Source organism: Microcaecilia unicolor, chromosome 7 (assembly GCF_901765095.1).
Source record: "Microcaecilia unicolor chromosome 7, aMicUni1.1, whole genome shotgun sequence".
In the NCBI taxonomy this organism is placed as follows: domain Eukaryota; kingdom Metazoa; phylum Chordata; class Amphibia; order Gymnophiona; family Siphonopidae; genus Microcaecilia; species Microcaecilia unicolor.
The window spans coordinates 282,274,473-282,289,708 of record NC_044037.1 but is presented as its reverse complement, the minus strand read 5'-3'; the positions used below and the strand labels follow the sequence as shown (position 1 = coordinate 282,289,708).

General features: G+C 47.8%; 1 protein-coding gene across 1 annotated transcript in view; it reads right to left on the bottom strand.

Moving 5' to 3' along the window:
• The window catches only part of LOC115474650 (adenylate cyclase type 5-like), a 542,557-nt gene that overhangs the window by 80,008 nt on the left and 447,313 nt on the right, over positions 1–15,236 (bottom strand). Inside the window, exon 13 of the mRNA XM_030210240.1 lies at positions 2,723–2,839. Coding sequence (XP_030066100.1) covers positions 2,723–2,839 — 117 coding nt within the window. The remainder of the gene's footprint in view (positions 1–2,722; positions 2,840–15,236) is intronic.

Sequence of the window (15,236 nt, the reverse complement as noted above, 5' to 3'; positions counted from 1 at the left end):
ATGCTCTACCACCTGTTCGACCTTCTCTCCAAAAATGTTATCCGCACGGCAAGGCGAATCCGCAATCCGCTGCTGGAGTCTATTCTCCAGGTCGGCGGCACGCAGCCATGAGAGCCTGCGCATCACCACACCTTGAGCAGCGGCCCTTGACGCAACATCAAAGGTGTCATACACCCCTCTGGCCAGGAATTTTCTGCACGCCTTCAGCTGCCTGACCACCTCCTGAAAAGGCTTGGCCTGCTCAGGGGGAAGAGCATCAACCAAGCCTGCCAACTGCCGCACATTGTTCCGCATATGTATGCTCGTGTAGAGCTGGTACGACTGAATTTTGGCCACGAGCATAGAAGAATGGTAGGCCTTCCTCCCAAAGGAGTCTAAGGTTCTAGGGTCTTTGCCCGGGGGCGCCGAAGCATGCTCCCTAGAACTCTTAGCCTTCTTTAGGGCCAAATCCACAACTCCAGAGTCATGAGGCAACTGGGTGCGCATCAGCTCTGGGTCCCCATGGATCCGGTACTGGGACTCGATCTTCTTGGGAATGTGGGGATTACTTAGTGGCTTGGTCCAGTTCGCAAGCAATGTCTTTTTTAGGACATGGTGCAAGGGAACAGTGGACGCTTCCTTAGGTGGAGAAGGATAGTCCAGGAGCTCAAACATTTCAGCCCTGGGCTCGTCCTCCACAACCACCGGGAAGGGGATGGCCGTAGACATCTCCCGGACAAAGGAAGCGAAAGACAGACTCTCCGGAGGAGAAAGCTGCCTTTCAGGAGAGGGAGTAGGATCAGAAGGAAGACCCTCAGACTCCTCGTCCGAGAAATATCTGGGGTCTTCCTCTTCCTCCCACGAGGCCTCACCCTCGGTGTCAGACACAAGTTCACGAACCTGTGTCTGCAACCTCGCCCGGCTCGACTCCATGAAGCCACGTCCACGATGGGGGCGTCGAGAGGTAGACTCCCTCGCCCGCATCGGCGAAGCTCCCTCCGCCGACGTAGTCGGGGAGCCCTCCTGGGAGGTGGCCGCAGTCGGCACCGCACGCGGTACCGATGTCGGGGACCTCACCCCGGGCGATGGGCCAGCCGGCGCCACGCTCGACGGTACCGGAGGCGCAAGCACCGCCGGTACCGGAGGGGTAGGGCGCAACAGCTCTCCCAGAATCTCTGGGAGAAAGGCCCGGAGGCTCTCGTTCAGAGCGGCTGCAGAGAAAGGCAAAGCGGTCGATGCAGGCGTCGACGTCAGAACCTGTTCCGGGCAAGGAGGCTGTTCCGGGCTGTCCAGAGTGGAGCGCATCGACACCTCCTGAACAGAGGGTGAGCGGTCCTCTCGGTGCCGATGCCTGCTGGGTGCCGACTCCCTCGGCAACCCAGAGCTCTCGGTGCCGACGCGGGGAGGCGACCGGTGTCGATGCTTCTTCGACTTCTTCCGAAGCATGTCACCGGAGCTCCCCGGCACCGACGAGGAGGACGTAGAATCCAGCCGTCGCTTCCTCGGGGCCGAGGCCGAAGGAGGTCGGTCTCGGGGGGGCTGTACCGCAGGAGCCCTCAGGGTAGGAGGAGACCCGCCCGAAGGCTCACCGCCACCAGCAGGGGAATGGACAGCCCTCACCTGCACTCCTGACGATGCACCACCGTCCGACGACATCAGCAGACGAGGTCCCGGTACCACCGACGTCGATGCAGTCGCCCGATACCTTGGCGCCGATGCAGAGGTCCGATGCCTCGATGCACTCGATGCAGTGGCGGCCGAGGAAGATGGTCTGGACGCTGACGACGTTGATGCACCCGAAGATCCCGGTGCCGATGCCGACGAAGAGCCCGAGAACAACACGTTCCACTGGGCTAATCTCGCTACCTGAGTCCGCCTTTGAAGCAGGGAACACAGACTACAGTTCTGGGGGCGGTGCTCGGCCCCCAGACACTGAAGACACGACGAGTGTCTATCAGTGAGCGAGATTACCCGGGCGCACTGGGTGCACTTCTTGAAGCCGCTGGAAGGCTTCGATGTCATGGGCGGAAAAATCACGCCGGCGAAATCAAAATCCGAAATGACGGAAAAAGAGCACCAAAAATTTTTTAGGGAGAAAATCTCGACCGAGGCCGAAAAGAGGCCTACCCCGACGACGAAAGAAACTTATCGGGGCAAAAAGCTGGAAGTACGGGAAGGGGTTGGCCCGAAACCCGGGGGGGGGGGGGTTTCCGGAGCACTTCCCGACACTTTTAAAGACTTTTCCGAAGAAAAGGAACACGTCAAAATAAATTTGGACGCGCGAGGTCGACTTTCCGGGGCTCGACACGGCGAAACACGACCGTACCGAGTGCGGACAAAAGAAGACTGGCCGGCTCGAGCCGGTTTCGGCCGGGAAGATGGCCGCGCATGCGCGGTGCGCGCGGGCGCGCGAGGACTAGCAAAGGACTTTGCTAGAGAAGTTTCCGATTGGAGGGGCTGCCGTGGACGTCACCCATCAGTGAGAACAAGCAGCCTGCTTGTCCTCGGAGAATGGCTATTTCAACAATTAGCTGATAGCATGACTTAATTCCCAGGCTGAACAGTGAATGCAGTGTGGTTTTTAAGACCTCTAAATCTCCCGCAGTAACCTATGTTTAAAATGCCCATTACCGAATGCTTTAACCACGTCTCTCAAAGTGTAAAAGTGCTGGGACTGTCCTATGGCTCTAGTTCAGCACAGGGCAATACTACGATTCCATAAGGAGATGGATAATGTGCTTACCATGTTGACAAATGCAGCGAGAAATACCAGCATAATGGTGAAGACTCCTACTATGGTGCTATTCGTTTTGGACTGGACGATCTTCCTGGACAGGGTCTGCAGCGGAGATGGGAAAAGCTGGGCATGAAATAAAGAGCAGAAGGCATTAAAATAACCAGGTCATCACAGATCTTTACACGTTTTATAATCAGAATAATTGCCAGCTCGGGGGAGGGGGAGGTGAATGCTGTTCCAGTAGAGAATGTCACTCATTTTGGTACCCAAATTTCTTTTCATTCCATATTTGATTACTGTAAATTAGTGACATCCAAACATAGAGACTCTTGCTACTGACGTTATTAAAAACTAATAAAAAAAGAATTGGCTGTCAGTCACAACAGTCTTATTCATTTTGCATTCTTTTGGTGTTCATTTTTGGCTTCCTTCTCTATTTAGGATGTGACAAGATGAGAGATGTGCTGGGAATCCATTAATTAAATCAGCTTTGAGTTTCTGGCACACCTTCTGTGGCTCATGATGTAGTGAAGGAACGCTCTGTAGCGTACTGGTCTAAAGTATGCAAAACTTTCAAGGTATCTTTCTGCATGAAGAATAAGAATTTGGTGGCCACGTATGGCAGTTAAATCTGAAGTGAGTTTTATAGTAGAATTTTCATAATAACAATGCTTTATTTCTAGGGTTTCTCTCAAGAAAGGAGGGATTTCCCTACTTTCTTGTGGTTAAACATCTTCCTCCTCATTCCGTAACTTACGTTGGGGTTTACTATTAGATTGTAAGCTCTTTGAGCAGGGACTGTCTTTCTTCTATGTTTGTGCAGCGCTGCGTATGCCTTGTAGTGCTATAGAAGTGATAAATAGTAGTAGTAGTAGTCTCTTGTAACCAGAGCTAATATTGTGATGTCATAATGCCTCAGGCCACCAATAAGAGCCAACCTCATCAGTGATGTCACAATGGCTTGATTGTCCTATACTTGGCTTACTTTTATTACATAGCTCTTTGAGCAGGGACTGTCTTTCTTCTATGTTTGTGCAGCGCTGCGTATGCCTTGTAGCGCTATAGAAATGCTAAATAGTAGTAGTAGTAGTAGTAGTACTAGGCCGCTAGCGCAGCTGGCTGTGCACTAGTGCCGACACAGCCCATTCGCTTTGAATGGGCTGTGTCGGCAAAGTGGCATGGCTTAGTAAACAAACACCTTAGTGTCTACTATTTATTTAATTTATTAGGATTAATTTACCGCCTTTTTGAAGGAATCCACTCAGGGGTCCCCTTACTAAGGTGCGCTGAAAAATGGCTTGCGGTAGTGTAGGTGTGGGTTTTGGGCGTGTGCCGATCCATTTTTCAGCGCACCTGTAAAAAAAGCCTTTTAAAATTTTTGCTGAAAATGGACGTGCGGCAAAATCAAATTTGCCGCACGTCCATTTTGGGTCTGCGACCTTACCGCCTGCCAGCCATTGACCTAATGGTAAAGTCTCACGTAGTAACCGGGTGGTAATGACCTACGGGTGTCAAATGCCACTTGGCGTGCATCTGATATGCGCGTCCGAAAATAAAAATTAATTTTCGGCCACGCATATCAGACGCATGCGAAAAATGAAATTACCATAAGAGTTATGCGGTAGCCGGGCAGTAACTCCATTTTGGCGTGCAGTGGGCACGCATAGATGCTTAAGCGGCTTAGTAAAAGAGCCCCTCAAGGCGGTGTACAGCAAGAATAAGTGAAACACAAGCAATAGACAATTACAGCAATAAAAATATTCAAACAACAATACAAAGTATGGTATAGTATACTACTTACAATGTCAACACAATACACAATAAAACATTTTACTATTTAGGCATTGTAGCGAAATGGGATTTTCAAGCCTGTGAACTGTACTAACCTTTTCATGCAGTGTACCTCTCTTGTTTGGCCAGCAGGTGGTGTTTGTTTTCTGTTTTAAAGCTATTGCAGAAAAGACTGCTTTCTTTTCAGTTTAATCACTGTGGGAAGGCAACCTACAGTGCCATTGGACAGATACTTTCAAATTTGGTGCTCTGATTGGCCCTGGAGTTCAAATTCAGCCAGTTTCAGAGAGGGAGTGGAGAGGGTAAGCATCTCTGCCCTGAGACCCTGTTCAGACCTGTGAGCAGTTATTTTCCTGAAACTCCCCAGGTGCTACCCAGGTAGTGATAAAGTATTTAGATAGCTTTATTATTGATCCATATTCAGTTATGTGTTATTGTTTGTTGATTTCACCTGGTCCTGGAGCAGTTTCTTCAGCGTTGTCGTCCATGTTCAAGTTCGCCAGCCCCATACTCCAGAGAAGGCAGCTGAGCTGGCTGACATTTTTGTGCCTAACTGTCCTTGGTTGGCATAGAGGGGCATAATCGAACGAAAACGTCTATCTCCATGGGCGTTTATCTCCGAGAACGGGTCCGTGAAGGGGCGGACCGAACCGTATTTTGGGAAAAAATAGACGTCCATGTTTTATTTGACAATTTGTGAGCTGGGCGTTTTTGTTTTTCAGCAATAATGGAAAATGAAAGCGCCCAGCTCAAAAACGAATAAATCCAAGGCATTTGTTCGTGGGAGGGGCCAGGAGTCGTAGTGTACTGGTCCCCCTCACATGCCAGGACACCAACCGGGCACCCTAGGGGGCACTTTTACAAAAACAAAAAAAAAGGTAAAAGAGCTCCCAGGTGCATAGCACCCTTCCGTTGGCTGTTGAGCCCCCCAAATCCCCCTCAAAACCCACCACCCACAAGTCTACACCATTACTATAGCCCTAAGGGGTGAAGGGGGGCACCTACATGTGGGTACAGTGGGTTTGGGGGGCGGTGTGGAGGGCTCCCATTTACCAGCACAAGTGTAACAGGTGGGGGGGGGGGGGATGGGCCTGGGTCTACCTGCCTGACGTCCACTGCACCCCCTAATAACTGCTCCAGTGACCTGCATACTGCTGCCAGGGAGGTGGGTATGACATTTGAGGGTGAACATAAAAAGTTGTGAAACGGCATATTTTTGTGGTGGGAGGGGGTTTGTGACCACTGGGGGAGTCAGGGGAGGTCATCCCCGACTCCCTCCAGTGGTCATCTGGTCATTTAGGGCACTTTTTGGGGCCCTATTCGTGGAAAAACAGGGTCCAGGAAAAGTGCCCTAAATTCTCGCTAAAAACGCATATTTTTTTTCCATTATCGGCGAAAGGCGCCTATCTCTGATCGGCCGATAACCACGCCCCAGTTCCGCCTTCACCACGCCTTTGACACGCCCCCATCAACTTTGTCTGCATCCGCGACGGAGTGCAGTTGAAAACGTCCAAATTCGGCTTTCGATTATACCGCTTTATTCGTTTTTGTGAGATAAACGTCTATCTCCCGATTTGGGTCGCAATATAGGCATTTTTCTTTTTCAATTATAAGCTGGATAGAGAGCCATCCATATCCGCAGCAGCCAGGATCTAAGGGTTGCCAGGGCCCTAAGCCAAGTATTCCTTGAACCTCAGAGACAGTCATCAAACCCGCCAGTGTTCCTCAAAAACCCAAAGACTTTAGGCATGAACGTCCTTGTTACCAGTGTGGGCATACAGAACATTTGAAAGCAGATTGCCCAGATAATCTCAAACCTGCACTAAAGAGCATTCCAGTTCCTGCACCAAAGCTGGAGGCTTTCGTGGGTAGCTCCAGTACCATGGAGGAGGCCCACGCAGTTGCCACAGCACAAAAGGTTACTGGCCATTCATCAAACAAGGAAGCAGATGGATTTGCACAACACTATAGCACCCCAGTAACTGAATCAGACACAGGTGGCTGGGCTTGCGGACACTGGCTCTAGCATGACTTTATTACGACCAGAGCTAGTGCCAGAAGATGCTATTCTTGCAGGGCGCATTACAGAGGTAGTGACAGTGAATGGATCCAGAGAGATTGTACCCTCATCCACATCCTTGTCACCTCTCGTTTAGACTACTGCAATCTGCTTTTTGCTGGCCTCCCACTTAGTCACCTCTCCCCTCTCCAGTCGGTTCAAAACTCTGCTGCCCGTCTCATCTTCTGCCAGGGTCGCTTTACTCATACTACCCCTCTCCTCAAGACCCTTCACTGGCTCCCTATCCGTTTTCGCATCCTGTTCAAACTTCTTCTACTAACCTGTAAATGTACTCACTCTGCTGCTCCCCAGTATCTCTCCACACTCGTCCTTCCCTACACCCCTTCCCGTGCACTCCGCTCCATGGATAAATCTTTCTTATCTGTTCCCTTCTCCAACTCCAGACTTCGCGCCTTCTGTCTCGCTGCACCCTACGCCTGGAATAAACTTCCTGAGCCCCTACGTCTTGCCCCATCCTTGGCCACCTTTAAATCTAGACTGAAAGCCCACCTCTTTAACATTGCTTTTGACTTGTAACCACTTGTAACCACTCGCCTCCACCTACCCTCCTCTCTTCCTTCCCGTTCACATTAATTGATTTGATTTGCTTACTTTATTTATTTTTTGTCTATTAGATTGTAAGCTCTTTGAGCAGGGACTGTCTTTCTTCTATGTTTGTGCAGCGCTGCGTATGCCTTGTAGCGCTATAGAAATGCTAAATAATAGTAGTAGTAGTAGTATTGTACCCATTGCTCGAGTATTCCTGGATTGGGGTACCAAGCCTAGATACAAAGAAGTAGTAATAATGAAAAACATGCCGGTACCAATGCTGTGTGGGACCGACATGGATCCAATGAACATTACCCTTGACAGCGGAGGCAGCATTTCCACCATGGTGACCCGTAGGCGGCCCAACACATGGAAGCAGCAGAGACCACCTCTCCATTTCCAGATCCTGAGCCCGATCAGGTGGAACCAGCTGACCAAGCGACAGGAGGAGCAGGACCAGTTCCTGAGGTGACAGAGGCCGTGAGTATGGGATAGCCTGACTTATTCGACACACCTATTGATCAGACTGTTGAACCTAATTTGTCAGAGTCACCAGTAGAGACCCTTCCATGGATACTGATGTAGGACAGAGACATGCTTTTCAGGAAGCACAGCACTCTGACCCTGACCTGGAAGCCCTGTGGCAGAGGGATGGTCAGCCAACTGATGAGACTCATAAAGACTATATCCTATGGAAAGGGAGATTACTGTACAGAGAGACTGATTCAATCGATCCTAACAGGCCCTGGACATTTTAAGAGGTCCATGTGGGGAACAGATTAACAGGTTAACCAAGCAGGAGGCGCCATTGTTAACCTGTTCCCCACATGGACCCTGAAGCAGCTAGAGCTTGTAATGAGCACAGTGAAACGCTGGCCATTGTCGGTCGGGGACAAGGAAGCTGTGGCAACCATGTATACTAAAGACCGCCACAAAGCTAAGTAGCGCGCCATTCATTTTCTTTTTGATTTATATGTAAAAAGAGTTGGTTGACACACCAGGAGCTTAAAGGATTGATGAGGAGGTTTCCCGATACCGTTTCTCCTGTGTGTTTCATTTGAGACTTTGGGGTGTTTTTTTTACCCATGATGAGGAGCGAATCCTCTTAAGACCAAGCAATTGGTCAACGGGATCGACTGTTGCTTATGAGATCGTTCTTGATCCAGGCACCTTGAGGCTTTTCCCCCCCACTAGTCACAAGTGCTGTATACAATTTGTTATCACCATATGTGAGTACACACCATCCCCTTCTTACTATGCAGTGGGAGTTGTGAGTGCCAGTATGTGTGATATATAAAGGGGCATAATTGAACGGAAACGTCTATCTCCATGGGCGTTTATCTCCGAGAACGGGTCCGTGAAGGGGCGGACCGAACTGTATTTTCGCAAAAAATAGATGTCCATGTTTTATTCGACAATTTGTGAGCTGGGCGTTTTTGTTTTTCAGCGATAACGGAAAATGAAAGCGCCCAGCTCAAAAATGAATAACTCCAAGACATTTATTCGTGGGAGGGGCCAGGATTCGTAGTGCACTGGTCCCCCTCACATGCCAGGACACCAACCGGGCACCCTAGGGGGCACTTCTACAAAAACAAAAAAAAAGGTAAAAGAGCTCCCAGGTGCATAGCACCCTTCCCTTGTGTGTTGAGCCCCCCAAATCCCCCTCAAAACCCACTGCCCACAAGTCTACACCATAACTATAGCCCTAAGGGGTGAAGGGGGGCACCTACATGTGGGTACAGTGGGTTTGGGGGGGCGGTTTGGAGGGCTCCCATTTACCAGCACAAGTGTAACAGGTGGGGGGGGATGGGCCTGGGTCCACCTGCCTGAAGTCCACTGCACCCCCTAATAACTGCTCTAGTGACCTGCATACTGCTGCCAGGGAGGTGGGTATGACATTTGAGGGTGAAAATAAAAAGTTGTGAAACGGCATATTTTGTGGTGGGAGGGGGTTTGTGACCACTGGGGGAGTCAGGGGAGGTCATCCCCGATTCCCTCCATTGGTCATTTGGTCACTTAGGGCACTTATTGGGGCCTTATTTGTTGAAAAATAGGGTCCAGGAAAAGTGCCCAAAATTCTCGCTACAAACGCATATTTTTTTTCCATTATCGGCGAAAGGCGCCTATCTCTGATCGGCCAATAACCACACCCCAGTTCCGCCTTCACCACGCCTTTGACACGCCCCCATCAACTTTGTCCGCATCCGCGACGGAGTGCAGTTGAAAACGTCCAAATTCGGCTTTCGATTATACCGCTTTATTCGTTTTTGTGAGATAAACGTCTATCTCCCGATTTGGGTCGCAATATATGCGTTTTTCTCTTTCGATTATAAGCAGGATGGTCACTTCCACCACCACCTTGTAATATATTTAGAGGTTTCCCCTTGTTTAGTCATGGTGCTCCAGCAGTCTAGAACTAGTCTGTACTGCATAATAGCAATTGAAGCAATAAATATAATTTCTTTTCAGACAAAAATGAAAGAAATATTATTTTATAAAGTCTTATTGAAATGACTGTGAAAGGGCAAGCCCAGTAAGGTGTTCATGAGGAACACAATTACAAGTCTTTGTATCTGCAATGTACAAATAAATGTGTCAGAAATATAAACTGTGGGTGTGTTTTGTTTGTTTTTGCTATTAAGTGCTGTCATTTTCTGGTCTAATAACTGAGAGGAAATGAATGTTTGATGTGTCAATTAAAGTACAAGGAATAGTTATTTCTAACAGAATCAGTTTATTAAAACAAATAATGGTTTTTAAATGGATTTTGGAGGAGTTGAAAACAAAAGTTTAAATCCACCATACACCCTTCGAAATAAAACAAAAAACAAAACAAAGAAAACAAATTCCTGAGATGCTGAAAGGGCCATGCAAATGGATCAAGAGGCAGCTGTTTCGTGTATCTTCTAGTACTCTTATAGCAGAAAACTCTGTTTGCATGGACTGGAAAAAACAACAACCCAGTAACACGTAAAAAAAGATGGAGGGGAGGATGGGGGCGACGGAGACTCGCTGGACATGGATGGGAGCGGGAGGGGAGGTAAGCATGGCCTGTGGTGGCGCCCTCCTGCCATGCTTACCTCGTTCACTGGAGCCGGCTCATCCTGGAGAACCGGCTTGCAAGATCTTGCAAAATTTAACAACCGGCTCTTGCGAGCCGGTGCGAGCCGGCTCCAGCACACCACTGCCCTTATCCTATCTCATGTGGCTATACATCTCCGGCACTATGTAAGCCACATTGAGCCTGCAAATAGGTGGGAAAATGTAGGATACAAATGTAACAAATAAATAAACACAGCACCACTAATAAGATGATGTATCTCAAGTAGTTCTGCCTTTAACTGCAGTTTCCCCCCTTTTCTCAAGAGAAAGGAGTAGGACTCTCATTTATTTTGATTTTGCTCACACCTTTTTCAGTAGTAGCTCAAGGTGAGTTACATTCAAGTACACTGGATATTTCTCTGTGCCAGGAGGGCTCACAATCTAAGTTTGTACCTGAGGCAATGGAGGTTTAAGTGACTTGCCCAAGATCACAAGGAGCAGCAGTGGGATTTGAACCGGCCACCTCTGGATTATAAGACTGGTGCTCTAACCACTAGGCCACTCCTCCACATTTGCTTTCCCCTACAGTACTTAAAAAAAAATACCAGGGTTGATATTCAAAGCAATTTAAGCAAAGAGAAGAGGGCTCCTACCCGGTTAAATCACGCTGGCTGGTCCAAACATTAATATTCAGCGGCACTATTCTGGAGATTGCCACTGAATTTTAGATGTGATTACCACGGTAAAGCCCGACCGAAACTTTTTTCCATTTTGGCTGAAACCAAAACTGCCACTGAAATTGTTTGTCCATTTTCGGTGGAAATGTGGCCGAAACTAGGTGCTTGATTTCGTCTGGAACCGAAAGTGAAACAATAGAAAAAGGCCTGAGTCTGGTTGTGTGGATGTCAACAAATTTATTAATACTATCCATATTGCCCATAGCAGCAGCAGTTAGAGCACAATTGACCGCTTGACGCTGGAATGTGTAGGAGATTCTGCACTAAGGTAGATAGGCTGCTTGAAGGGAAAGTTATTTCAATGCAGTTTCAGAGCCTTACGTTGTTCACATTTTCAAACTGCTTTGCTAGTAAATATATCAAATCTGAATCTCTTTGGATCTGGGTTCTGTTTGATATTATTCTGATACACTGATTGCACTCTCGGGGCTATTTCCTGAAAGTTGGTGTCTTGCCTATAGCAGCAGCCGTTACCGCACGCTTTCTTTTTTTCTGCCGGAGTTGAACTGCTTTTGCTTCCAGAGGTGTGCTCCTCTTCCAGGGGTGGGGCAGGGTTTCTGTAACCACTGTAAACAAGAGACCAGTTTCGGCCCTAGCCCATATCCTGCAGAAAGCTTTTTTGCAGAAACAGAAACTTGCTGAAAACAGCTCTTTTGAGTCGGTTTCGGCACCAGAAACAAAACCGAATTTCAGTTGGGCTCTACACCACAGTACCAGTTCGTGCCAGTCTGAGGATGAAGATGGGGCGGCCCTGGAAGTTACCTGGGCACTGTTGATTTTCAGTGCTGGTGTCTGGGAAAATGACCAGGCAAGTAGGACCACAAAGGGGAAAATTCCATAAATGGCGCAGAAAAATGGGTGCTGGAAAAAAAATCAGTGTGAAGTGCTGTTCTACAAAGGGCCATGCCCTTTACCAAGTAGCACACAGTGCTGATTCCTGCGCCTAACTTTAGGCGTCACACTTACGCCTACTGAAACTTGCTGTAAATGCTCTGCCGCCCAAGCTAGGCGTGCTGAGGCAGTATTCTGTAACTACACAAGAAACGTTTCGGAATGCCCCTGACACACCCATGGCCATGCCCCCTTTTGAGTTATATCCATTATAGAATAATGTGCAGTCAGATACACATGCAAATATTAATGAGGGCCAATTAACTTCAATAATTGGATGTTAGCACCCAATTATTGATATTTAAGAGCTTGTTACTCAATTAATTTGCAAGTGCGTCTTGAGCGTGAGACCAAATTTGGGCGCCACTTATAGAATCCAAGGGAAAATGCAGTCCTAACTATACTCGGTAAGTTATCTGAGCACTGGCACTGATTATTGGCCAGACCCGGACTTTGTATTTCTCATTCCGGAAATGGCGATCGCCATTATGGAACAATGTAAGCCACATTGAGCCTGCAAATAGGTGGGAAAATGTGGGATACAAATGCAACAAATAAAGAAATAAATAAAATTTAGTGAACTGCAAAGATTCATATAGTCACTGTCAGCAGCTGGATTAGACCTGGCATGAAATATCTGGGCTTACAAACTAGGGGAAATGTTAAATCACCAGAGTCATATCATAAATATACACATTAAGACTCCAGAATTATATCACAAATACAAATTTTATTGCATCTATGTGCAAATAGATGCAATAAAATTTGTATTTGTGCTATAATTCTGGAGTCTTAATGTGTATATTTATGAAATAGCTGGGCCTAATTCAGCCCTTGATGATCAGTGGTAAAAAACCACTAACCATCACAGGCTGAATTTTGCCCCTACCGATTATAAACCCATTCCAAGAAAGTTGAAAACAGCTTGGTGGAATTAAATTTGCCTGAAGCTTCTTCTCCCAAGTTTATGGAGTCAACAAGGATAGGCTCCAACCTTTCAGGAGAACATTTTAAGAGGGGAGGGGCGGAAGAGAGAGCTTTGGCTCAGTAATTTGTTCTTTCTCCTTATTCCATCTTAGTCAGGACTAGCCCCAAGGCCTGGGCTGTCTGCCAGCCGCCAACCATGGATATTCAGCTGAATATCGGTGGATAGCCAGTTATGCACTATTTAACCAGTCAGCATCTGTTCTGACTGGTTAAATAGCGCTAAATATCGGGCGGATTTTGTTTTATTTGTTTTTATCTATGTACAGACAAACAAAGGGGCGAAAGTAATCGGTAACCAGGATGTTATGTTATGTTAACAGGGATTTATTACTCGCCAACTCTCTTAAGTTAGACTCAAGACGAGTTACAAATTGCACAAACAGATCAGTGGCGTAGCCAGACCTGACATTTTGGGTGGGCCCAAAACTAATATGGGTGGGCACCATCCCCTTAGCCATGCATCACCCCTTCCTTTCTCTACCCCCCCCCCCCCCAATCCATCCTCATAGCCTGGCATCAGCCCTTCCCTCTCCCCATCTAACCTTCCCCGTAGCCCAGCATCAGCCCTTCCCTTTCCTATTCCCCATCCATTCATCCATCCATCCTCATAGCCTGGCATCAGCCCGTCCCTTCCCTACCCCCCCAATCCATCCTCATAGCCTGGCATCAGCCCTTCCCTTCCCTCTCCCCATCTAACCTTCCCCGTAGCTTTGCATCAGCCCTTCCCCTTTCCTATCCCCCATCCTTCCCTACCCCACAATCCATCCAAATAGCCCGGCATCAGCCATTCCCTTTCCTACCATCCATCCCTTAGCTAGGCATCAGCCTACCCTATTCCCCACCCCTCCTTGTAGCCTAGCATCAGCCTTGTCCTACCTCCTACGCACCCCCCATAGTCTGGCATCTCCCCTCCTCCCACCCGGACGCACACCAACATTAAATATAAAACCTTTTTTTTTTTTGTCTTGGGCACTGCAGAGACCAACCCCACCCAGAAACCCCTTTACATTACATATAAAACTTTTTTTTTTTTTATCTGGGTACTGCAGAACCATCCCTACCCCAAAACCCACACCAACATGAAAAATATACCTTTTTTTAATAAAAATATTTTAACCAAGAAACTCACCAACGATAAGTTTTAATGGTGGGTTTCTGGGTGGGGGTAGGGTCTTTACTGCCAAGGGGGGAAAAAGGTATATTTAATGATTAAATACATATTCCTCCCCCCAGGCAGTGAAGAGCCCACCACCAGCATTACATTGTACATATTAAAAAAAAAAAACCCTAAACATTTGTTTTACCTGGCAGCTGGGCTTATCTGTATGGGCTGGCAGCTGCTGCTGCTTGGAGTTGGCAGTAAAGTAAAGGTACTCTATTCTGGAATGATCTTGATTTGAATTACGATTTTCCCAAATTCCCATGTTTCAGGGCAGGGCCAGGGCAGGCTGAGGCTCGCACTAACCCTGCGTGCCGTGCGTGCACGTGCAGCTATGCCCGCGCCTCAGATGCCAGTTGAGTTGCCACGAGCGAGCTCAGCGGATGGAGCTGAGGCCAAGCGAAGCAAGAGCGAGGCTGAGCACACCTGCCGCCACGCACAGCCACGTCCACGTAGGATGGAAAACAATGATGCACTGATGCGACCTGCAACTTGCTGGAGAGATGATAGATCAGCTGCGCAGCAGTGAGCGGGTGCCCGCGACGGCGCGACGTGTAGTACGCTAGGAGGCTGCTGCAGTCAGTGAGTGTGTGCGCTTGGGTGGTGGTGGGCGGGCCTGAGCCGAAATCGGGCTGGAAGGAACCTGGAGAGCTGAACAGAGCGCGAGCGGGTGCCGTGCCGTGCCGTCTCTGCCATGGTAGACGCTGCTGCTGCAGTTGCAGTGTGTGTGTGCGCTTGGGTGGGTAGCTACGCCCCTGAAACAGATAAGAAACTGATAACAAACTATCAGGAAATACAGATAAAACAAAATAAAAAACTTAACATAGTAATACTAAAACCCCCAGGGTTTAGCAAACAAATACGTTTTTAAGGCTTCCCGGAACAAAAAATATTTATTTAATGAGCAAAGCTCAAAAGGAACTTTATTCCAATAATGGACTGCAGCAAAAACGAAAGATTTAGAGAAAACAGTTTTAAACCGTACACCTTTGACAGATGGAAGAGCTAACAACAGATATTTACAACTCCTATACATTATCCTAGATTTAATAAGTTCACCAGCTGGGAACCATCTTCAGGGTAAGTGCCATCTAGAAACTTAAACACTAAACAAAGTACTTTATAAACAATCTGAGCCGGCACTGGCAACCAATGCAGGGTATCCAACAAAGGGGTTATATGATCCTATCAAGACTTTCGAAATATCAACTGTGTAGCTGAATTTGGAATCATCTGAATTCTAGAAAACTGCTTAGCAGATAGGCCCAAATAGAGTTCCCACAGTCCAACAATGATAAGATTATT